Source organism: Mobula hypostoma, chromosome 5 (assembly GCF_963921235.1).
Source record: "Mobula hypostoma chromosome 5, sMobHyp1.1, whole genome shotgun sequence".
Lineage (NCBI taxonomy): Eukaryota > Metazoa > Chordata > Chondrichthyes > Myliobatiformes > Myliobatidae > Mobula > Mobula hypostoma.
In genome coordinates, this window is record NC_086101.1 from 134,875,051 (window position 1) to 134,902,068 (window position 27,018).

At 39.6% G+C, this 27,018-nt stretch overlaps 1 protein-coding gene across 7 annotated transcripts in view; it reads right to left on the reverse strand.

Annotated features, from left to right (window-relative positions):
* The window catches only part of LOC134346998 (sorting nexin-30), a 345,667-nt gene that overhangs the window by 237,332 nt on the left and 81,317 nt on the right, over positions 1–27,018 (reverse strand). The window contains exon 3 of one of the 7 annotated variants that reach the window (XM_063048947.1): positions 1,903–2,069. The exons of 5 other annotated variants lie outside the window; for them this stretch is intronic. In XM_063048947.1, the coding sequence (XP_062905017.1) occupies positions 1,903–2,069 (167 nt within the window). Of the gene's footprint in view, positions 1–1,902; positions 2,070–24,526; positions 25,716–27,018 lie in introns of those variants that run through there. One more of the 7 variants, XM_063048946.1, reaches the window with a different exon arrangement.

Consider the following 27,018-nt stretch of genomic DNA (forward strand, 5'->3'; position numbering starts at 1 on the left):
CAGACTTGAGTATCGAAGTGTCCTACTTCTGATTTTGATCCGCGTATATAAACGAAAGGTGAAGTGGTAGTGGAAAACAAACTTTATAAAGATATCAAGATGTCAAACTTCCAGGAATGTCATGGAGTCTCTGGGAATTCAAAACTGAATTGCTCAAATAATCTGGTGAGTAATTCCAGAAAAAAATCATGTAAAGCTTAAAAAGGAAAGTACTACAGATGCTGGAAACATGAAATAAACATGTAACACGCTGGAAACACTCAGCAAGTTGAATAGAACCAATGGAGAAAGAAACAGAGTTAATGTTGCAGGTTGTGACCTTTCATCGGAATTCAGAAGAATTTTAAAAGCAGAGAATGCAGAAAGGGATGTCTGATGGAGACCAGGAATAACTGAATGGCAAAAGCGGTGGTAGTGCTAGCCAAGAGAGATTGATAAAGGAATGAACGAAGGAGGTATAAGTAGGCAGAGATTAATTAAATCTGTTTGAAAATTCAAAATAATGTAAATCTGAAATATTTATAGATTTTTACTCCCTTTTACTTTTGAAGACCTTCATTAAAATGTTGAAGATGGGGAGAAAGATGGGTAAAGAGGGGAGCACATTGTTGGTAATCCTTGCTGCCAAATCAAGTAGTTTTCTGATGCTTCTCCCATGGGCAGGTCCCCACATGAAGATACATTACAAACTTAGACTCCTGGACTTGTAACATTAATTCATTTTACCCAAAAGCTTATAGAATATACAAGACAGAAACAAGTCATGGAATTTATGTATTTAGTGCATACTGCAGCCTTGGTTCAAAGTGGTTAAGTATGTTTAGAATGGTGAATGGAGAATGGAGTTTTGATTAGGGTCTAGTTAGAGCTATGCTGATCAAGACAAATGCAATATATTTCATTACACTCTGGACGTTGGCCCACACCAGTGTTTATGCTCCATGTGAGTCGTCACACATACACCACACCTTTCTACTCCTTTCTTCCTTATATTTCACCTAGCTTCACCCTAAATGCCTCTCTGCTACTCACCACAACTTCTCCCCATTGGGGCGAGTTACACATTCTCATCCATTTAAGGCATTTAAAACCAATCAAACAGTGGCTGAACGTTTCTTTCTAAACATTCTATTTTTGACAAAAACTAAGTAGAACTTCTGAAGCATGTTTGCAATGCCTGTCAAATACATTTCACCTGGACAATGATAGTACTGATGGTCTTAAAGTCAGAAGTTGGCAGCAACAGCTTTGATCAACTGAAAACAGGGAGAATGGGAGATTTAAAACCACAGTTACACACATACTGCCAGAGATTCACAGAATGGGGAAGTGCAAAAGGAGGCTTCTGTACCTGAGCTCGCTCTGGAGGAGGAATCCAGTTTGGTCCCCAAACTATAAAATCACACCCACTTCCAATATTTAACAGAATGTTACTTATTGTCTTAATAAAAAATCCTTAATGCTCATCCCAAGTAAAACTTCTCATTTCAGGTGAGTGACCCATACATGCACTGTTCTCTGATTCTGCCTGCCTTGCACTGTCTTATATGAATGTACCGTTTCTAAAGGATATCTGTATTGTGGTGAAGAAGTTTCCTGCATTTACTCAAGATGAAAAATCCATCCTGCTCCTTGATAAGAGGAGTCATGGGGTCCCTGAACTGCAGCTCGAACCAATGTGCCAAACCTCTCATTTCAATTAACTGATCAATTGCATTAAGCCATCTTTTCACCATCATACTCCTCAATCTTTCCTCTCTCCAGAAACACTTTTAATTGCTATATAATCTTACTTTAAGTTGAAACTCGAAAACAGACAAAAGGAAAACATGCTGACTGGAGGTTCATGTGCAGTTGGACAGATAGGTCTGTAACAGTAACAGCAATATTCAAATGACTCACCTTGGTAATGTCCATGTATTGTTTCAGCTCCCGTGTCACACACCAGTATCGCCATACATTCAGAGAATACAGGGTCGCCTTCGTAGTGTTGGCACTGACAGCGCTTGTACAGAGCTCCTTCAATTCACCATCAAACGTCGGAAACCTGTTGAGTTTTCCTGAAAGGGCTATATAAAACAAAAACACAACCCAGAGGTGACGGCCAAGGTTAATTTCTGGGGACTTCTGCAACATTGTGCAGTCAAACAAGGAAAAACTAGCATTACTGTATTCATTCTAGTTTTAATGAGGACAAAAATGTGGTGGTTCACTAGAATTAATATACTGATATAATGAACTGGTTATTTCACAGCTCACATTATGCATCATCCAGAAACAAACACCTGGATTACTGTAAAAGTATTAAGATTTTTAGAAATCTCAATGCAGCACCACAAAGAAATCACTGTTTTATATGTATAATAAAACCACCATAGCACACTCAAAGCCCAGGGCAGTCAGAGAGCTCATTCAAACCAATTGTACTATAGTTTGTGGGGACCGAATGGATAGAGTGTTCAGCAGCTGTACAAAATGGATCAGCAGCTAAAGAACATTACAGAAAGGAAGAACAAAGAAGACCAAAAACAAATTGGAGCAAAGGCAGGCCACATCTCCCTTGAGCCTCCCTGCCATTCAAGGTGATAATGGTGATCTACTCCGTCTCCTCTCCTATGTGAATTACACACAGCCTTCAATTAAATGATGTTCAATAACTTTCCAGCCTCCACAAGCTTCTGGAGTCAAGGATTCTAGAGATCCCACCATCCTCCTTTAAAATGCTCACCCCTTTGCCTTGTAACTACATCCTTGTTTGAGGTTCTCCTGCAACATGTATCCTGTCACGACACATTTGAATCACAGATTTCATTAAGATCACCCCTCATCTCCTAAACTCCAAAGAATGCAGGAATAACATTTTAGCTATTTGTGACTTATTCCTTTCATTCCAGGAATAAGTCTCGTGAACATCTTCAGAACTACATTTGATCCCAGTGTGCCTTTTTAAAAAATAATGAAACCAAAACAGTGCACAGTACTCCAGATATAGCTTCACCAACATCTTGTATAACTGTTGCCTTATTTCTAAACTCAAACCCACTAGCAATAAATGCCAATATATCATCTTATCATTTGCTACACCCACTTGTTAACTCTTTGTGTTTCATGTATAAAAATAACTGTTCTTCACTTATTTACAACTACTCTCAATTTCAATCAGTCTTCCTTTAGGTTCCTCCCACTGAAGTGACCTTACAGTTTCCTACATTAAATTAACTACACTTGCTAAGCTTTTGCTAACTCATTCAACCCATCAACATCCAGATACAGATTCCAAATTTCCTAGCATATCAAATAAACTCTTCTTGGGCTTCCAGCCAGGTACAGGTTTGGGTTACCTGGAGAAACTGGCAGTAGCAGAACACTGCATTCGCAATGGCCACAGGATTGATTTCGATGGCACAAAACTACTGTGTTGTGCAATGGCATCTGGGACAGCCTGGTGAAGGAAGCCATTGAAATAAAACTAGAGAAAAAGAATTTTCAGCAAAAGTGAAGTCCTCACTCCAAGTACGAACTGGAATTCAATTGTAAACAAAACACAGCAGAAACCGGACTGAATGAGGACTAACTAATCAGGAGGGACAGACGAGAGGTGCCCAGGCATCATCTCTGATGAAGATGGCAGAGTTTGTCATCATAATGTTGGTTAAAATCAATATTTGTACCCAGCTGGAAGCACGAGAAATTTATTTGTCAATAATGCCGGGAAAGCACTAGACCCTTTTTGTCCTGGTATGTGTTTCCACTATGTCATGTCACAATAAATATGGATATCTTATGCTCTAACCTCTCCTCCAAGTCATTAATATAGACAGTAAATAACTAAGGATTGACAGACTCTAAGGACAGCACTGTTCATTTCTTTCCAGTTTGAAAGACCCATTTATTCCAACTCTATCTACTATGTGAAAATTTGTCTTCAGTCTATGTTCACACTCCTCCCTGTTACCATGACTTCTCATCTTGTGCATTAGCACTTATTGTGGCACATTATCAAACACCTTCAGGAAATCCAAATACACTACACATAGAAGTTGCCCTCTATTGCCTCTGCTCCATACGTCCTCAAAGAGCTCCAGCAAGCTTGCCATACATGATTTTCCTTTCAGAAAGCCATGTTGAATTGATTTGATTGCATTAAACTTTTGTAGATGACTTGTTTATAGACCCAAGCATTTTCTCAACAACAGACATTACACTAACTGGCCTAAAATGTCTTGCTTTTTGTCTCTCTTCCTACCTGTGGTCTTCCAAACCAATTGTACCCTTCTGAAATGTAACAGAGTTGAATCTGATATCTCTGCTGCCACTTCCTTTCAAACCATTGGATGTTAGGTATTGTCCTGGCAACTTAGTTGGTGTATCTTTCTCATCGACACCCTCTCTCTGAATGTGATACATTTCTGCATTGTTTTATGAAATAGTTGCTTAATTTTCTGCCACAGCTCATCCACTTCTTTATTCTTTTTTTCCCAGTCCAATTCCTCCCACATACCTTTGAAACTTTTTTTTTAAGTTCTGGTTTTGCCCTCAAATTATAACCAGAATTCCACCATGGTACAATCATTGTTCCCTAGCAATATGATCTCCTATTAACACTGCCTAAATAACCTCGATCAAATCTACAATAGCCTATGCACTTTGCGCTCTGAAGTCCGGCGCTGATGCCACTACACCACCAGCCAGACATTGCTTTAAGAAATAATCCCTAATGATTTCACTAATTCCTCTTCCATAAGGCCCATGCCAGTTTGATTAATCCAATCAATTTGCAGATTAAAACCTCCGAGGATAGTTGTAGTTCTCCTCTTTCACACATTCAACAATCATTTAGGCTTTTATCTTCCATGAGGCAACACTGTAAGGGCATATAGATAACTCACAACCATATCGCTTCATTATTCCTTATTCCCATCTAACTGGATTTGTGATCTAATGCACCTAATATTATTAATCACAACAGTACTGATTGTTTCCTTGATTAGCAATGCTATTAATCTTTTCCCTTTTTGTCTTTTCTTCCAGAATATCAAATTATCCTGGAATACTGTGCTCCCAGTAATTAATCACTCTGCCAAATCAGTCACTTATTTCTAACTAGTTATGAATGCTTTGCACATTCAGTTAAAGAGTTTTAAGTTTTGACTTTATTTAAAGACAAGAAAATCAGTACGAACAGAAAAGTTGTTTCTCCCTATTTTATGCTCAAAACAAACTTCACCTTAAGATAGTTCTAAAAGATTGAAATTTTTTGGCAGGCATGAAGATATGGAGCTGAACTGCCTCCTTAGTTCGCTAAATTTCTGTGATTCAACACTTAAGCAGCTAAGTTTCTCATTTTTCTGCACACAGATCACAAGAAAATCTCAGTTAATCTAGTTTGATAACTGATTGTTAATTTTGTTATATTGGCAACTGCACCTCAAAGTTTTTAATGCTCAGGAACACTGCAAACAGGACACAACAACAATCTGCAGATAGGCACAATTTCATTACTTCATAGAACTTGACAATCAATGTTTGAGGGCATTGATAGTATTCTTGATTCAGATTCCATTAGCGGGTTCAAATCGCTTGGTAAGAACTTCAAAACAAACTGTAGACCGCATTTTTGAACATTCCTATGAGGGTGTTGCATTTCTCAAGGCGCTGCCTTTGCAGGAAATGTTAAACCAAGATGGATGAAATAAACTCCATGATACTATTTAATATGGAACTTGTGAGCACCCCATTTTCTGCACCATTACGAGATGACCTATAGTGGCTCAAAGATCGATCAACTACACCTTCTCAAAGCTCTGAATAAAGATAAATGTCACAACCTCAGCATCAACACAACAAAAAATAATTGAATTGAGTATTCTAAAATGGAATAATTTGTGTTTATATAGTAATCTTTACAACTTTCAGGCATTTCCAAAGCATAGACTACAAGAATCTTGCCACCTGCAGCATTTGGAACACACTTGTTTTATTCAAATGAAACATCAGGTTACAAGTTATATTTAATAAGCCAAATACTACAACTCAATCGTTGTGTAGCGAGCTGGGCAACTGTGAACTGGTTTTCGTAAGTTTGTTCACAATTGTGGATTCCTCAATTGGAAACACATCCAAGGACCAACATGTCTCAAGAGTGGTCACCATGCTCAAGACACCCTTGACATACAGGACAACAGGGTCTACCGTAGCTCACCCTGTTTTTTCAACAGAAGAATCATGTTTTAATATAAAAGTAAATACAGATTTAAAAGGGAAACCAGAATCAAGGCAAGAAGTAGTTAATTGAATGATACACCAGAAAAATTAAAAGCATGAATTTGTATAACATCTTTCATGCACTTCAAGAAATTTTGCAGGAACAGCAACAAAATCACATCTTGATAATCTGTTTTAGTAAAGTTAATTGATAAATATATTTTTACTTTTCTTTCAAGTAGGATCTTTCCAAGAACAGATTTGATCTAGCAATACTTCAGCAAAGTCACGGCCAATCCAACAGTGCATCACTCCCTCATATTCGCAAAACAGTGTCAGCCTACGCTTCAATGCTCCAGCCTCTGGATGAAAAGGGTGATGTGTTGCATACCCTCTGGCATAGACCAATTCTTCTGTTGCTTTGCTGCAACTCCCATAGACCCCTATTTCTTGAAGTGTTCTTGGATTCTGATCTCGTACAGCTTGGAACAATGACATTGAATTGAACATTCTCACTTGGTCCCAGGATTGACTCAATAATATGAGACTACAAAAAGGAAAACTGAAAATTGAGTCCATGTGGTTCAGCTGTTTACTGAATAAGTCAAAGGAGCTTGTGAAGGAATTATTGATATATCCCTTAATATTTATTGGGTATGAATTTCAAATTATTTACAATCTCCCACTCCCTTTGACTCTGATGAATGATTGCTCTTTCATTTCACCCTCTCAAAAATAATCGCGATGAAACAAGAGCTGAAGAGGGTCCGAAAACAATTCCCAGAATTAAATGGTGATTGCATCTAATTGAATAGACAATAAAAATATTGGCCATCCAGCAACACCCACATCCCATAAATACATGTAAAATAATTAGATCTATGATTTAATTCTATTGCAGTTGAGTCTGGACTATGCAATAGCCCTGCAAAAATTCAAAGCATAGAACAATTTTATCCTCAAAATTGGGCCCATTACTCACAAAAAATTGTACAATAAAAATGTCAGTTCATGCCAGGACAACTGTTGATACTTCTCACTTTGGAGTAGGGAGAGGGAGATCTGTGCAAGAGCAAGAACCATTGAAAAGAACAAGTCTCATTGCATGCGTGTTTCACTGGGCCAATAATAAAAAGTGAGGTTTAAGTGGAGGGGCCAGATAAGGAGAACGGACAAAGAAGTGGCATATGGAATACAGTGTGAGGAAAAGTATAGCCATGCACTTAGGTAGAAGAAATAAAGCAAAATCTATTTTCTAAACAGGGAGCAAATTCAGAAATCAGAGGTACAAAGGGACTTGGTGTACTAGTGCAGGATTCCCTAAAAGTCAGCTTGCAGGTTGTGTCCACAATAAGGAAAGCAAGTGTAATGTTAGAATTCATTTCCAGAGCACTCGAATAAAAAAGCAAAGAGGCAATGCTGAGACTTTATAAGGCATTGTCAGATTGCATTTGGAGTATTGTGAGCAGTATTGGGCTCCATATCTAAGGAAGGATATGTTGGCTTTGGAGAGGGTTCAAAGGAGGCTTACGAGAATGATCCTAGGAATGAAAGGGTTATTGTATGAAGAACTTCGATTTCCCTGAGCCTGTACTTGCTGGAGTTTAAAAGAATCGGGTGAGACGGAATGGGGGATATAGAGTGAACATGGAGAGGATGTTTCAAATAGAGGACCTGAATGGCACAGCCTCAGCGTAGAAAAGAGGAGGAATTTCTTTAGCCAGAGGGTGATAAATCAGTGGAATTCATTGCCCACAGACAGCCACCGGGTATATTTAAAATAGCAGTTGGGTATATTTAAAATAATACTTGATTAGTAAGGGGATCAAAGGTTAAGGGGAGAAGGCGGGAGAATGGGGTTAAGGGAAAATTAATCCACCATGAATGGTGGAGCAGACTTGATGGGCTGAATAACATGATTTTGCTCCTATGTCATATTGTCTTACGGTTTTAACACATGACAACCAACACCAGTTCAAAATCTATCTTCAGCCTCTTCTGGAATGTTGCTCTTGCTCCAGGTCCTATACATGATATTAGACTGCAGTAGGGCAATATTCCAGTCAGCAATCTTCCAGTGGCTAGAGCAGCAGCCCCCAACCTGGGGTCCATGGACTCCTTGTTCAATGGCATTGGTCCGTGGCATTAAAAAAAGTTGGGAACCCTTGGGCTAAAGGGAGCTTGGATTGATAAGGAATAGTGGTATGCAAAGGACACTTCCAAAAAGTATAGTCAAGCACTCAGAGGGGCAAATATTCTGAGTTTAATTTACATTACAGCATTAATTTTTTGACATGGAGCTACAGAATTATGACACAGAAAGAGGCCATTGCGCCCTGAGACCAGACTGTCTCCCCATACAGCAATACACTCACTTCCAGCACCCCCCAACCCATGTTCCTACAAAGTATTTCCCCTGAAATGTCAACCAATTCTGTTTTAGTCACCAAATAGATTTGTTCTTGCAAGCAGCAAATTTCAGATCTTTCAATTAGCTTCCCCCTCACATTTCTCTGGTATCGTTAGACCATAACATGATATAAGAACCAAGAAATAGGACCTGGTGTAGGCCATCTGGCCCATCAATCCTTCTCCACCATTCAATAACATCATGGTTGATCTGACCATGGACTCATCTCCACCCTCCTGCCTTTTCCCCATAACTTTTAATTCTCCTACTATGCAGGCTGCCTGGTGACTAAAAGGAAATTATGATTAAAAACTACAATGTCAAGTCAATCACAGTTCCTACTGACTATGAAAATGACTATTTTAATGCTGTAAAGGAAAATATATATTGTTGTAACTAATCTAATGTTACATTTTTAGTTCTTAGAGTGCTCTTACCACTCTGTGATTTGTACCTCTTTCTAAATTCCACCAGAGGGTGTGGTGGAGACAAGACAGAGAGATGGGTGAGGGTGGTTCAGAGGACAGAGAGGGAGACGGCAGAGTATGAGAGGAAGATAGAACACAAGAGCAAGAGAGTAAGAAAGACAGAGGGAGAAGGTGAGGGTGAGGGGGAGACATGAGACGCATAGCTCAATGTCCTTGCGCCCCCAACTCTCTCCATAACCTCCATTTCCCACAAAACTCTGCAGCTCTCCCCTTGACAACAGAAAAACCCTGGAGTTCAGCAGGTCCTCACTGAAATAGGCTCCCCCCATCCTTCTCAATGAACCTTCTAAACATGAGACTTGACCTGACTGGAGGGATGTAGCAGCGGTCTGCAAGAACCTAGGTAGTGACTCCCGTGATATCACTTCCACATACCAGTCACATCAGTCATTCATACCAAATTTCATCCTTTGCAAATCCTTTCAAACTGTCCTCATTTAGTCAATATTGTCCCCTCTCAATTTCCCTGTCAACATGACACCCATGAACACTATATTACAGCCAAATAAGGTAGAACCAGCACTGCTGCCCACAATATCCACTCAAAAAGGTGTTGAGAAAACTCAAGGACAAATGCAGTCCTAGAGGATGTTTTTGCCATAAACCTCAGTCCTGATGCCACAATAAATCTGGGTGGCTCAGTTCTCAGTGTTTCCTCATCAGAAAAGAGTTAAGAATATTATTTCATCAATATTTAATTTTTACATAATGACTTCAATGGAGAATAATACCCTCAGCACTTTTGAAATTTTTTTTGCCAAGATTGAATAAAAAGAATCCCTAGAAATTAAAGGATGATTTTTGAGTATTGGCAAGTATTTTAATTATGCTTTCTGACTGTCCTTCAAAAGTTACTTCTCATTGGTTATTATAATTTAACTCAAAGAAATACAGGAGGTGCTTTACGATCAGTTAAAGGAGTAAAATGCAGTACTTTGCAAGAGCGTTATCAAAGACAATTTCTCAATGAGCCTTAAAATATTGGAATGGCTGACTAACAAAGCAGTTGACAGGAGTGAACTTGGGACAGTAAACGAGATATACTTAGAGTTTGACTAACTGTACTATGTCTATTCGTAGAGAGAGGAGACAAAATACAAGCATGAAAGAAAATGCAGCTTTACAGCCATTGAGAATTAAAGAGTGATCAGAAAATCTAATCTTAAATCCCAGGCTGGTGATTAGCTGGGGCTAACTACCATTCTATTTCAGTCATTCCAAATACAGTGTAACATGCCTATCTTTCTCTCCATAAAGTAGGAACAGTATATGACAATAAACAGGGTAGAGAAAACACTATGAAGCAGAACATGACCAAGGTTCGTAAACTTTCACAATCACAAAATCTATCAAAACCAAAGCCAAGATTGTCTTGAAAAATGCAAACACAGAAGATACAGAAAATCAGGTGCCACAAGGCAGTGACATCCATCATTAAAAACCCTCACCGTTCAGGTCGTGAGCTCTTCTCCCTCTGCTCACTTTTGCTGCTACTAACAAATTTCATGTCATATAAGATAGTGCTAATAAACCTGATTCTGAAATGGACACAGAATCCTTGACTAGTGAATAATTATATTTGGTTTATGGAAAAAAGCCATACATTACATAAAAACAGTTCAAGAGAAGATTTTCTTTTAGGCAAAACAGAGTGAATAAACTGAAATATGCATAATTAATTCAATATTTCCAACAGAAACTAACAATCCACTGCAGTGAAGAGTCCTCTCCTCTTAAAATGTGGCTGGCTACCTGAACTCATGTATCAGACCATTTATGCAAGTTACATTCCTCCTTGCTTGACCAATGTGACTTCTGGTGTGTCCATTACACTACATGGTATAATTAATTTTTCTGTGATGAAAATGATACTTTTCGACAAACAGTTGATTGTAAGATGCAATCACATTAAAATCTCTGCCTTCTCATTTTCTCATTCAATTTACTCAAAAGGGCAGAGATGTGAAAGTTGTTGGGCTACAGGCAATCGGAAAGATATGAGAAGGAGTGAGTCACAGGGATTTCAAAATAACAATATGAACTTTAAAACTATACATAACTGCTGCAACATCTTGTTCAAGGCTCTTAGACAGCCTTGAATATATTTAAAATTTAAATTGAAAAACAGTCTTTTGCTAAATGTATTTCTCAGTGAAATTCAGCAAATTAAGTATAAGCGAAGCATTGAACTGACCTTACTTTGTCAGTATCAGTGGAAGTACCAGTACAAGTATAAAATCACACTAGTGCACTTAAGTTTAAGACATCAGTTCCCTAATACCTATATAGAAAAAATGCCTACAACAATATGTTGATTCTTTGCTCCCCACCAAATTGCTTAGTAAACTAGTCAGTTGTATAAACATATACCAGATCAAGCAGAGGCACATAATCTAGGCTCGTGTCTCAATGAAGTTTTAAAGTGCCGCTCTATCTTTTGGATGAAATATTAACAAGGTCCTAACAAGCTTTGTGGGTGGGTAAGATTACAGACACTGTTCTAAAGATGATGAGTTATTATTGACTAAGACTCCCTGGTGTCATGGTCAATATTCATCCCTCTAACAACATAGCTAAAATAGATTATTGGGTCATTATCACATTACTGTTTGAGAGATTTTGCTGGGTGCAAATTGCCTGCTGCATTTCCTACAACACTCTGGAAATATTTTGGAATGAATTATTATAGGTAGTGTAGAAATGCAAGATTTCTTAAATGTGAACAATGAAATTTCAGTTTGACATATGAAAAAAAAATTTCTTTGAGTAAGATGTGAAGGACAACTTCACAGGCACTCCAAACAAAATGCTGAACATTTTAGATGATAAATATTACAAGCTAACTCAAGCTTTAAATAATAAATTGCTTCATGAATTCTAAATAAAACAATGCTCAGTCAAATAAAATTTCATTTTTTATTACTGTGATCCTTCAAAAGAGCCACATTCAGAATACATAATTTATTACCATCAATGACAGATTTCTGACAACATGATACAAGCACAGGAGGTGTCTTTGTATATGTAACTGCATGATTCTTAACTCAGAAGCACAGCACTAAAATAAAAACAAATCCTACCCAAGTGGAGAATACAGCATAGATTTTTTCTTTATTATCTGGAAAATCATTCACTTTCTACATACACAGAGAAACTCTGAAGTAGCATGCAGCAATCAAACAGACAATTATTAATAACTTTAAAAACAGATTAATTTTAAGTAGTGTGCAAGTGTTTTTTAAATTTTTTTGGGGGGGGGCAATATTTTTTTCCCCATAAACAGCAAAGACGTTAGCTTACCAATCAATTCAGTCATCTTGAATGGGTACAAGTACTGCATGATGCAAATGCCACTCAAACAACTCTTTCTTCTGTACACCCCCACAAAATGAATGAACAATACTGAAGAACATTAAATACATTGTCTGTAGGAAATGACAGCACACACACAGGCGAAAAATTAAATTCAAATGCATGTTATAAATATTCTGAGGAATACGGAGCATCTTAAAACATTTATTCATCAACTAAGGAAAAATGAGAAAGGTTTAGGAGAAAGATATCACTATCTATTACATTAAACCTTTTTCAACCAGCTTTGCTTATCTCCATTCCAACCAACCTTCCCTTCCCCCATCCCATCACCCTTATGGTTTTATAAAAGAGATATGAGAAATAGTTTTTTTTTGCACCATTCTTATTGTTTGGTCCAACAAGAACAAGTCAAACAGCCAATGGAAAGAACTGAATAGTGGAACTACACTAAAAGCTCTAAACACTCTTCAAAATTATTAATCGATTATTAGCAGCAAATGTAACATCTCTAAAAAATATCAAATCACTCATGAAAATATAAGTGCCTGCAAAACATGCTTATTCTGCACTGCAACAATACCACTTGATTACAAAATGCATAGAGATCCACATGTTTTTTTTTGGCAAAGACCATGACAATTCATTGACAAAATACTGTTAGTATTACAATTTCATTTTCTGAAACAAAATTCAATCTTTACTTGAAAGAAAAAATGAACTTTCAACAGTAGGACAAAACTCAAACCAAGAAATAGTGTGGAAATGAAAAATTTGAGTCTCCCTTAGGCTACGTCCACACTAGACCGTATAATTTTGAAAACGCCAGTTTCACTTAAAAACGATAGGCATCCATACCAAGCATTTTTGAAAATACCTCCATCCTCATTAAAATGGGTATTTGGGTGAATCTCCTCCTACTGGGCATGTGCAGGACACATCTACAGAAAACAAGTGACATGTTTGGTGTTGAATCTCGCTGTGAAAGTGCACGTTTGTATAGTTACAGACTAGAAAAACTTAAAAGGAAATTGCCAAACGATGGACAGCTATTAGCTCTCATGCAGGAGGACTTAAAACTAAAACAAAACAAATACTGGAGTGCATGGAGGCAACCGACAGGGAGTTCACGGACAGTATGACCTGGCTGACGACAAACATTGAAAAACTGACTAACTCTGTTGCATTAATAAAGCACCTTGTTAAATGTATAAAACATGTCTGCATCAGTGTTATCTTGTATTTCCATACAATGTAACATTAGGCTGTTACACATCTATTGTCAAAAAAGTACTTGCATAAATAGGTAAACCACCTTCATACAAGCAAGGACAGAAAACAGGGCAAAGGGAGTATACTTATTTATTCGCAAACAACAGGAATTCTGCAGATGCTGGAAATTCAAGCAACACACATCAAAGTTGCTGGTGAACGCAGCAGGCCAGGCAGCATCTCTAGGAAGAGTTACAGTCGACGTTTCAGGCTGAGACCCTTCGTCAGGACTAACTGAAGGAACAGTTAGTAAGAGATTTGAAAGTGGGAAGGGGAGGGGGAGATCCAAAATGATAGGAGAAGACAGGAGGGGGAGGGATGGAGGCAAGAGCTGGACAGGTGATTGGCAAAGAGGATATGAGAGGATCATGGGACAGGAGGTCCAGGGAGAAAGACAAGTAGGGGGGGAACCCAGAGGATGGGCAAGGAGTATAGTCAGAGGGACAGAGGGAGAAGGAGGAGATTAAGTTATGGATCAAAGTATTTGGTAAGTACATTTCTAACTCTCATCAAAGTTGCTGGTGAATGCAGCAGGCCAGGCAGCATCTCTAGGAAGAGGTACAGTCGATGTTTCGGGCCGAGACCCTTCGTCAGGACTAACTGAAAGAGGAGCTAGTAAGAGATTTGAAAGTGGGAGGGGGAGGGGGAGAGATCCACAATGATAGGAGAAGACAGAGGGATGGAGCCAAGAGCTGGACGGTTGCTTGGCAAAAGAGATATGAGAGGAAAATGGGACAGGAGGCCTCCTATCATTTTGTACTCCATCCCTCCCCTTCCCACTTTCAAATCTCTTACTAGCTCTTTTTTCAGTTAGTCCTGACGAAGGGTCTGGGCCCGAAATGTCGACTGTACCTCTTCCTAGAGATGCTGCCTGGCCTGCTGCGTTCACCAGCAACTTTGATGTATGTTGCTTGAATTTCCAGCATCTGCAGATTTCCTCGTGTTTACATTTCTAACTCTTCTGGCTTCAGTCTCACTGCCGTCTGTTCTGAAATTGTTAGGTTGCGTGGGGGGTTGTGTTCAAGAAAACAATAAAATGCCGTGCTGCCGCCACCATCTGTTCTGGCATGTCATGACAGCAGTTTTAAAAATAGCCGTTTACCCCGTCCACGCTACTCTGCCCAATCAGCATTTTCAGATTTAAACACTCCGGAGAGTGTTTTAGAAAAGCTTCGTTTTCGGGGGAGGAAAACGCCGTTTCAATGTGGACAGAGGGTCAAAACAAAGAGAAAGTGCTTCGGTTATGGATTTATCCGGTCTAGGGTGGACGTAGCCTTAGTTTTAAGGTGCACCTCGTGAAATGAATGATTAAAATACAGAAATGCACATATTTTAGAGTTTGTGTATGCTATCTTCATTGCGTCAGGGGAAAGGTGAACAAAAATACTTTATTCACCTGATAATGATTTGGCTATACAGACACCAAGGAGTGCAATCAGTCACCTATCCAGCTGGTGAAGATGACAAAAATCGAAAGCAATACTGAAGGTACTGAAAATCAAATAAAAACAGAAGATGCTAGTAATGCTAAGCAGATCAAGCAGCATTCATGAACCATCAATCATTCTTGATCTTGCCAGAAATGCAGCCTCACCTGTTACTTTACCCAGCATTTTCAGTTTCTATAAGAAAAATTTATTCTTCCAGTGGTAAGAGCAACAGTATAAGCAACCTAGTATAATTTTAAAAGGTGTCCAAACAACCCTCAATTTTTCAAAGCAACAAATCTTCAGATTAAAGGCAGTTATCAGTCATCAAATGAAAAGGTTCCCTGGTTTCGAATAACTAAAGCACAGAAACAAGCCCTTCAGCCCTTCCATTCCATGCCAAACCATGTAAACTGCCTAGTCTCATCAACCTGCAGCCAGACCATAGCCTTCTATACTCCTCCCATCCACGTCCCTATCTAAACCTCTCTTAAATGTTGAAGTCAAAATTGCATCCATCACTGGCAGCTCATTCCACACTCTTGCCAACCTCTGACTGACGTTTCCACTGATGTTCTTCTTAAACATTTCACCCTTGCCCCATGACCTCTAATTGTTGACCCTCCCAACCACAATGGAAAAAGCCTGCTTACATTTATCCTATCTACATCCCTCATATCTGCCATCAATCTTCTACATTCTAGGCAATGAAGTTCTAACCTATTCAATCTTTCCTTATAACTCAAATCCCCCAGTTCTGGCAACATTCTTGTTAGTTTTCTCTGTACTTCCATCTTATGTACGTCTTTCCTATATGTAGGTGACTAAAACTGCAAACATTACTCCAAATTAGGCCTCACCAACTTTGTACACAATTTCAGCCATAACATCCCAACTCCTGTACTCAATACTTTGATCTATGAAGGCCAATATGTTAAAAGCTTTATGACCCCATCTGCCTGTGACGCCACATTCAATGAATTATGGACCTGTATTCCCAGATCCCTTTATTCTACTGCTCTCAGTGCCCTACCACTTGCTGTGTAAGACCTACCCTGGTTGATCCTACCGAACTGCAACACCTCACACTTGTCTCTGAAATTCCATCATTCATTTTCAACCCATTTTTCCAGTTGGCCCAGATCCTGCTACAAGTTTTGATAGTCTTCCTCGCTGTCCACTACACCCCTAATCTTGGTGTCATCCACAAATTTGCAGATCCAGTTAACCACATTATCATCCAGATAACTGATACAGATGACAAACAACACTGATCCCAGTAGCACACCAATAATCACAGGCTTCCAGTCAGAGAGACAACCAACTACAACCACTCTCTGGCTTCTTCCATGAAGCCGAAGTCAAATCCAACTTACCACCTCATCTTGAAGGCCAAGCGACTGAACCTTCTTGACCAACCTCTCATGTGGGACCTTGTCAAATGCCTTGCTGAAGTCCATGTAGACAATATCCACTGCCGTGCCTTCATCAATTTTCCTGGTGACTTCCTCTAAAAACCCTATAAGACTGGTTAGACATGACCTACCATGCTGACTATCCCTCATCAGTCCTTGTCTATCCAAGTACTCATATAGTCGGTCCCTTAGAATACCTTCCAATAACTTTCCCACTACTGATAACAGGCTCACCGGCCTATAATTTCCTGGTTTATTCTTACAACCTTCCTTAAACAGTGGAACAACATTAGCTACCCCACCATCCTCCGGTACCTCACCTGTTGCTAATGAAGACTGCTGGGGCCCCTGCAATTTGAACCCTTATCTCCCAAAGGGTCCGAAGGAACACATTGTCAAGCCCTGGTGATTTATTTACCCTAATTTGCCTCAAGACAGCAAATACCTCCTCCTCTAATCTGTATAGGTTCCATGACCTCACTGCCGCTTTGCCCCACTTCTATAGACTCTACGTCACTCTCCTGAGTAAACACAGATGCAAAAAAAATCTACTTAAGATCTCCCCCATCTCTTTTGGCTCCACACATACAGTGGCATGTAAAAGTTTGGACACCCCTGGTCAAAATTTCTGTTACTGTGAATAGCTAAGCGAGTAAAAGATGAACTGATTTCCAAAAGGCATAAAGTTGAAGATGACACATTTCTTTATTATTTTAAGCAAGATTACTTTTTTATTTCCATCTTTTACAGTTTCAAAATAACAAAAAAGGGGCCCCAAGCAGAAGTTTGGGCACCCTGCATGGTGAGTACTTAGTAACACCCCCTTTGGCAAGTATCACAGCTTGTAAACGCTTTTTGTAGCCAGTTAAGAGTCTTTCAGCTCTTGTTCAGAGGATTTTCACCCATTCTTTCTTGAAAAAGGCTTCTAGTTCTGTGAGATTCTTGGGCCGCTAGCATGCACTGCTCTTTTGAGGTCTATCCACAGATTTTCGATGATGTTTAGGTCGGGGGACTGTGAGGGCCATGGCAAAACCTTCAGCTTGCGCCTCTTGAGGTAGTCCATCGTAGATTTTGAGGTGTGTTTAGGATCATTATCCTGTTGTAGAAGCCACCCTCTTTTCATCGTCAGCTTTTTTTTTACAGACGGTGCGATGTTTGCTTCCAGAATTTGCTGGTATTTAATTGAATTCATTCTTCCCTCTACCAGTGAAATGTTCCCTGTGCCTACTGGCTGCAACACAAGCCCAAAGCATGATTGATCTACCCCCGTGCTTAACAATTGGAGAGGTGTTCTTTTCATGAAATTCTGCACCCTTTTTTCTCCAAACATACCTTTGTTCATTGCAGCCAAGAAGTTCTATTTTAACTTCATCAGTCCACAGGACTTGTTTCCAAAATGCATCAGGCTTGTTTAGATGTTCCTTTGAACTTTATGAATAGAACTTTTTGACAATGAAAAGAGGATGGCTTCTACAACAGGACAATGATTCTAAACACACCTCAAAATCCACAGTCTACTACCTCAAGAGGCGCAAGCTGAAGGTTTTGCCATGGCCCTCACAGTCCCCCGACTTAAACATCATCGAAAATCTGTGGATAGACCTACAAAGAGCAGTGCATGCAAGATAGCTCAAGAACCTCACAGAACTAGGAGCCTTTTGCAAGGAAGAATGGGTGAAAATCCCCCAAACATGAATTGAAAGACACTTAGCTGGCTACAAAAAGTGTTTACAAGCTGTGATACTTGCCAAAGGAGGGTGTTACTAAGTACTGACCATGTAGGGTGCCCAAACTTTTGCTTCAGGCCCTTTTCCTTTTTTGTTATTTTGAAACTGTAAAAGATGGAAATATAAAAGTAGTCTTGCTTAAAATATTAAAGAAATGTATCACCTTTAACGTTACGCCTTTTGGAAATCAGTTTAGCTATTCACAGTAACAGAAATTTTGACCAGGGGTGCCCAAACTTTTGCATGCCACTGCAGATTAGTATTCTGATCTTCCAGAGGACCAGTTTTGCCCCTTGCAATCTTTTTGCTCTTAACAAATATGTAGAAGCCCTTAAGATACTCCTTCTGCATGTCTGATAGAGCAACCTCATGCCTTTTTTCAGCCCTGCTGATTTCTATAAGCTAACTACATCTGACAGAGTCTGCAGTTATATGGTGAGGAATATATTATGAGTGCCCATAGGGAAGCAACCATTAACCCATTCCCTCTGCAGTCCCTCCACTATGCTCAAGTCTCTCTTTGACGATCCATGTCTCTTTTTGAAACAGTTTCAAATTGTTTGATAATTACTCCTGCAAAATGCACTAGAATATTTTGGCACAAACAGGAATTCTGCAGATGCTGGAAATTTAAGCAACACACATCAAAGTTGCTGGTGAATGCAGCAGGCCAGGCAGCATCTCTAGGAAGAGATGCAGTCGACGTTTCAGGCCGAGACCCTTCGTCAGGACTAACTGAAGGAAGAGTGAGTAAGGGATTTGAAAGTTGGAGGGGGAGGGGGAGATCCAAAATGATAGGAGAAGACAGGAGGGGGAGGGATAGAGCCAAGAGCTGGACAGGTGATAGGCAAAAGGGGATACGAGAGGATCATGGGACAGGAGGTCCGGGAAGAAAGACAAGGAGTGGGGGGGGGGGGAACCCAGAGGATGGGCAAGGGGTATATTCAGAGGGACAGAGGGAGAAAAAGGAGAGTGAGAGAAAGAATGTGTGCATAAAAATAAGTAACAGATGGGGTACGAGGGGGAGGTGGGGCCTTAGCAGAAGTTAGAGAAGTCGATGTTCATACCATCAGGTTGGAGGCTACCCAGACGGAATATAAGGTGTTGTTCCTCCAACCTGAGTATGGCTTCATCTTTACAGTAGAGGAGGCCGTGGATAGACATGTCAGAATGGGAATGGGATGTGGAATTAAAATGTGTAGCCACTGGGAGATCCTGCTTTCTCTGGCGGACAGAGCGTAGATGTTCAGCAAAGTGGTCTCCCAGTCTGCGTTGGGTCTCGCTAATATATAAAAGGCCACATTGGGAGCACCGGACGCAGTATATCACCCCAGTCGACTCACAGGTGAAGTGATGCCTCACCTGGAAGGACTGTTTGGGGTCCTGAATGGTGGTAAGGGAGGAAGTGTAAGGGCATGTGTAGCACTTGTTCCGCTTACACGGATAAGTGCCAGGAGGGAGATCAGTGGGGAGGGATGGGGGGGACGAATGGACAAGGGAGTTGCGTAGTGAGCGATCCCTGCGGAATGCAGAGAGACGGGGGAGGGAAAGATGTGCTTAGTGGTGGGACCCCACTGGAGGTGGCGGAAGTTACGGAGAATAATATGTTGGACCCGGAGGCTGGTGGGGTGGTAGGTGAGGACCAGGGGAACCCTATTCCTAGTGGGGTGGTGGGAGGATGGAGTGAGAGCAGATGTACGTGAAATGGAGGAGATGCGTTTAAGAGCAGAGTTGATAGTGGAGGAAGGGAAGCCCCTTTCTTTAAAAAAGGAAGACATCTCCCTCGTCCTAGAATGAAAAGCCTCATCCTGAGAGCAGATGCGGCGGAGACGGAGGAATTGCGAGAAGGGGATGGCGTTTTTGCAAGAGACAGGGTGAGAAGAGGAATAGTCCAGATAGCTGTGAGAGTCAGTAGGCTTATAGTAGACATCAGTGGATAAGCTGTCTCCAGAGACAGAGACAGAAAGATCTAGAAAGGGGAGGGAGGTGTCGGAAATGGACCAGGTAAACTTGAGGGCAGGGTGAAAGTTGGAGGCAAAGTTAATAAAGTCAACGAGTTCTGCATGCATGCAGGAAGCAGCGCCAATGCAGTCGTCGATGTAGCGAAGGAAAAGTGGGGGACAGATACCAGAATAGGCACGGAACATAGATTGTTCCACAAACCCAACAAAAAGGCAGGCATAGCTAGGACCCATACGGGTGCCCATAGCTACACCTTTAGTTTGGAGGAAGTGGGAGGAGCCGAAGGAGAAATTATTAAGAGTAAGGACTAATTCCGCTAGACGGAGCAGAGTGGTGGTAGAGGGGAACTGATTAGGTCTGGAATCCAAAAAGAAGCGTAGAGCTTTGAGCTTAAAATATTTTGGGTTTATAAATCATCTTGGTTTGTTACTGGGGTACAGGTGTCACAGGCAGCTGTTAATACCTGGGAGCTTAACTATGTGGTATTACTTATTGGAGCTGTAATGATAAAAATTGAGTTCTGGGAGAGATTAGCAGTCAAAACTGAACTTTTCTTTCACCTTGTAATGGAAACCACTGCCAAATACTGCAGTAACCCTGCTCCCCACCATTGCTGAATGCCAGTCAACTGCAGCACCTCAATATAATTTTCACAACCAAGATTAGGTAAAAGTATCCAGAGCCAACACAGGTAGATAGCACTGGGGCACTCATTAGGCATGATCTAAACAAACAGTGGAGCAAGTTCACAGAGCTAATAGTTTCCCAAGAATTACTATCTTCTATGCTAATATAAAATACTGCCGATGCTGCAGCAACAAACAACAATATGCCAGCAGAACTCAGTGGGTTAGGGAGCATCTGTGAAGAGAAACGGACAAACAGCATTTTGGGTTGAGACTCTTCATATGGACAAGGGGCTCTAACCCAAAGCTTAATGCCTGACTGCCCATTTTTCGTCACAGATGCTGCCTGTCCAATCGAGTTCCTCAAGTAAATTGCTTATCTACTAAGATTGGATCAACCAAGACAGGATCTAAATGGTCTGCCTTCCATGTTAATTGGTGCAAATGAGCCACTTGCAAGCTAAATTGGACAGTCTTTTTTCATGTGCTTAATTGTTTGATCTTTGATCCATTGGGACATACACGAGATGAGAGAAATAATCTTATTCTTTAACAAGTACTGTCTTAGGTTGGCTATAGAAATGAAGCATTACACTGTAAAAACATTCAATGTTGCAGGAATCAAGAACAACTGCACATGCATTAAAATATAGAGATTAAGAATTTATGAAGGCTTGTATCCAAAAGCTCATCTGAAAACTTCCAATAAAAGAAAAATCCATATCTAAACATCTGAACTACACTTCAGGCAGTGATTTTAGTGTATCCTAAAGAATTTCAAACTTGGGCCAAAATCTAGAGCCATACAGAACCCTCTTGATGTTGACCTCAACTTAAACTAAAACAAGAACAGGTTATTTTATCCCTTAGAGTATCTTTTGACCTTTCAATGTACCTCTTCTGTGGAAGAATTTATGCAGAATCGGAAGTCTATTACAGTTACAGGCATGTTTCGCAATTCACTCCACATCTGGATTCCATTTAAATTCTGGTGTTTAGATGCAGAAAGAGATAAATTAACCAAGCACAGCTTCTATATATTAGTTTTTGATTAAAAAGTAGTACCTAACAGCCTCCTTTATAAGTAATCTTTACATATTCATTAAACAATAAATTTGATTGATACAAAACAAACAGCTCTATTTAACAACCCCAAATCCTTTTACTTCTTGAGAAAGTTAAATTTTAATCTTTTATTGACCAGAGCACACACAAATAGGTGCATTATTAAGGTACAAAAATTTTCAATAATTTTAAAACTCTTTTTACTTGGTTTAAAAAATAAGGAAAATTGGGCTTAATTTGCACAAAATGTCTTAAATACACACAGTCACATGCGGCTCTAGAAATTGCTACAGTAAGTAAAACAGTGTCCTGCACTAAAGTCTACTTCTTTTTAAACTTGTGGAATTATGCCATCAAATCAGACAAACCTATAGCCGATAAATCCTTCACTGAAGTGAACCTCGTAGCAGATTTAGCTTAGTTTTTCCTAAATTGGAGCTCCAACGAATATGAGTACTTGTATATGAGAAGCCTAGTTATAATTGCAAAGTGCCATCAAATGAAACTAAAATAAATATAATGACATACAAAATATGTGACATTAATAGTAATCGAAAAAAATCTCGTCAAACTGCTAGAAGATTTTTTACAAACAATTTTCAGCTATGCAGAGTCCAAAGATATAAAACAATGGATAAGAAACTATGCATTTAAAACACAACATGGTTACCAGAACACTGAATTATTTTCCTCAATATTAAGACAATATCCTCAAAAACTGTAAAGTGAAAAGGCTGAAATGGTAGGAGTCTTGAAGTAATCCGCAAACTTCACAGAAAGAAAATTGTGAGATACCAGTCTACCATGTTTCAGGTTTTAGCCAGACTAACATCTTTGTCTTGTAAATACATTTTAATGTATGTTGCTAGGTAGGACATTATGGGCACGGATCAGCAAGTCCATATGGAAAGATATGAATGGATCCTACAGGTCACTGACAGAGGTACTCAAACCCTGAACATGTTCAAGTATAGTTGCTAAGCTTCAATGTTGTAAAAGTAAATCTTTTTATGATATTTTTGTCACTTATTTACTTTGAGGGAATTTTAGTGTCAGCTAATTGTTTTCAATTACTAAAATAGTTTGACTTCAAAGGTGGCAAACATGTAATTTATAATACTCTCGATTCACTTGCAGATCAAAGAACTGGGGCAGCAACGGGGTGAGAATGTAAAGGGGGACAAGGGATGCTGGGAAAGTAGTTAAAACACTGATAATGAGAAATGGCTAAAAACATCACACAGTTAATACTGGGTTAAACTTTTAATACTGCAGCTACGGAAAGAGGCAAGATTGTTCAAAAATATTGTTTCCCATTTCCCCATACGGAAATTTGTGAATTAAGATCTGTGCAGCTGAATAATTTCTGTAAGCTTTCTTGAAAACTTAGTATTTGGACATAAAGGATGCCATTGTTAAAGAAATGAATAAAGTTGGTGCACATTTCAAAATACAGGTCCACAATCCCTTATCCCAAATCCTTGGGGCCAGTTGCATTTCGGAATTCAGAATTTTTCGGATTTCAGAAAATTGATAATTATATTGGTAGTTAACCTGTTTCAATGCGGGTGGACTTTAGGACCCGGGGAGCTCCAGACCTACGCACATCCTTCTATATACTTTAAATCATCTCTAGATTACTTATACCTAATACAATTGAAGTGCTATGTAAATAGTTGTTACACTATATTGTTTAGGGAATAATGACAAGAAAAAAGGTCTGTACATGCTCAAACGAGTGCTGGAGAGAGAACTTCCGGGTTTTCCCCATCCACGCTCTATTTGACTTATTGGAATAAATGTAGAACGTAAATACTCTAGGACATATACAGGTTCAAACTAAGCTAAATACTCTACAGGTACCTGATGGGCCAGGAACAGGATTCTCAAGTTATGAAGCAGCACTATGACAGACGGCATTTTTAAAGACTTATGCAGTGTTTTCCTATTTTTTCATTAGTTTATGGTCACCACTGTCACTATAAAACTTCAGTAACTTGTCTTTCTGTTTCCTTAAATCATATACAGTGGTAGTTCCGACACTATATTCTTCAGTAAGACGCCGCACAGACACATCACGATCAAGCTTCTCAATAACTCCGCTTTCTGTGTTATTGATAATGATAGATGCTTCCTTCTCTTTTTCCTCATTGTTACCCACAGAGGTATCTGCAGCTCTTTTTGACATTTTCACAGTGAAATTAAACATAAAGTCAACAGTGAACACAAAATATCAGCGAACAGCAAATGCATGTGTAACCAGTACGAGCGCTGAGCCACAACTGACGTCTGGCGGCCTCTGCTAGTGCTGCCACGTCACACCTGAGTGACGTCAGCTGTTGGCGCGCCAAACAAGCCTTGTTATGACACGCTCCACATTCCACGAAAAAAACTTCAGTTTTCGGAGCTTTTCAGATTTCAGAATTTCGAATAAGGGATTGTGGACCTGTAGAATCAAATCTTTTTGAACAACTTCACGGAACTAAAGTACTTCAAAAGTGAGGTTTCAGTTTATGATGTCCACAGCCTTGCTTGGAAGAAAAATTCCAGACCGTTATCAGTACACATTTACTTTTAAAAAGAGTTTTACTAAATCATTTACCTGTACAATCGATCACTGATTTGTCCACTTGCAAGATATAATTCATTCACACACCGAGTTTAAAAAGTATAACTACTGGTGGCTGAAGAATGATTAGGCTCTATAAAATTGCAAGAGGACGGAGAGTACTAAAAATAATGTTTAAAATCCTAAAGCAAATTTCTGTCAAGCTGTATCGGAGGAAGAGTCAAAAGAACCCGAGATAATAAAATTCCCTGTATTGTTGAGACCAGACATTGTCTGGGCAGCTTGCTGGCTCAGATTGTTACATATCAACACCAACTGGTTGCTTTGTGCCTCAGACAGAGAACTACAGCTCTGGTAAACACTAAAGTTGGTCTTCCTCCCTGGAATATTCCCCTTTTCACACATAGTTTTAACCATTTTTGACAGTTTATTCTTCCCTAGGGATTGACTATTGTACCAGTAAAGTGCAGCCAGATTACAGACCGGCTTAATTGACAGATAGAAGGGGGCATCTTCATAGCGCATAGCTGGAGGGCGCCTTTGTGCGTACTCTTTGTAGTCCTGCACGGGACATGTCTGTGGAGAATGCGGCGTAGCGTAAATTCTGCACTCCGTTCCAGCTCTCCGGCTCTTCCCTTGTGCATCAGAATTGTCTATGATTTCCCACTCCAGGTACTCCAAGCCTGTCTCGGTTATGTGCAGCCTGATATCCCCCCACTTTAGCGTGGAACTGTGGAATCCTGCACAATGCCCAAAAGCTTTAGTGTTGTTCAACCACACAAGATTGAGCAGCCCCTCAGGGTTATATCTGCTTAGCAAACCCCTCTTGCGCAGGATGAGCTCATCGGCAAAAGTTAGTTTCATTGACTTATGTGGCTTGTTTCCTTTGCCTTTACCTCTCAGCTCAAGCTGCTTCTGCTTAAGTGCTTCTTGGGAACGCCTGAATTCTTTATCTCTTGTTATACTGAACCCATATTTGTATTCCTTTAAGTACCTTTCAAGTCCACACTGATAGTTGGCCAAACTGTTGGGCTCGTATTCAGAACCATCTTTCTGCCTGGCATCCACAAAGAATGAAGCTAGGTAGACATCAAGTTCTGTGCATGGTATAAATTGGATTTCCCGGTTTTCGTGTGGATATTTGGAAAGGAGGAACTCTCTGAAGTTTCTTAGTGCTGTCAGCGTGCTCCGGACAGTTTTTTCATTCTGTTGACCCTCGCAGGCTCTTTCTTCATTTTCTAAAAATGGAACAGGGAAGGGAAAGAAAAAAAATATAAGCTGCTCATAAAGCCAATTAAAAGTAAATTTCAATTTCACAAAGGTCATTGGAAAACGATATTACATACCTGTCTTAGGTTTCAAAAGCCAACTTCAATTTCACACATGACGTAAAAACTTAAAGACGCAAAAATTATCAAAAAGGTCCTCATGTCAATGTTGCACTCAATAGTGCACATGAATTAGTGAGAGAAATCACATAGAGCACAGACCATCTCAGATCAAACATACCAGGCCAACATGTTGCAATGTTACATTGCAGAACCAACCAATGCACGACCCTGCAAATGGGTGCCGAAAGTCCAGCAACAGCAGCCTGGATGCATGAAGTAAAGATGAAACAAAATGACAAGTAGCCTGCCTGTATTACTCTGACAGTAATTAGGGAAGTCAAATGGTGGAAACCAAAACTAATGTATAAGAAACCATTTGTGGTTTAAGCAAAAGTAAGAGAGGTAACCTAAAAGAGCCCGAGTAGAATTTTCATCCTTTACCCTTCCTTAATCAATATTGTTTCTAGGATTTCCATAATTAAATGGAATACTGAAAAATCGTCTAATGTATAATTAAACATTTCAACTTGTGTTGGACCCACGGCAAACACATTTTGAAGTGCAAAGCATCTGGGTTAACTATTAAGTTAGATGTTGCCTACTGACAGTGAGAATATCGACAATGAACCGTAAAAGACTCAAGCATGCATCATCGACATTGAAGTATTTTGTCCTGCTCAAGATGCATCTCCTTCCAGACAATTGGCTACAATATCCAAAAATTAACTTGCAACTCGAGTTAGGTTCATCAGACTCCACAAGAATGTCAAAAGAAATAAAACTTTCACTGTGCACATGCTAAAGCAAATTGTACTGGTTTAAGCATCATATACTTTGTGCTTACAACAGTACAAAGAAGCAAACTTGGAAAATTTTATTTTGTGGAACATGTGGACCAAACATATTGTAAATAATGCATGACTATCATTACATAAAAATGCTACACTGCAATTATACAACAGTGAAATAATATACAAGAAATCTGAAGTAGAAAATTAGGCTGTAAATTCTCAACAGGTCAGGGAGTATTAGTGCAGAAGGATTTGGATAAAAAGTTTATCAATCTGATGCGTTAATTCGTTTCTTTTTCTACAGATGTTGACAAGTATTTGTTTGACAAGTTGACAAGTATCTATTTTGCCTCTGGTACTGTAGTAAATAAGAGCATACAACCACCATACAGCAGGAGCAGAATTAGGCCATTTGGCCC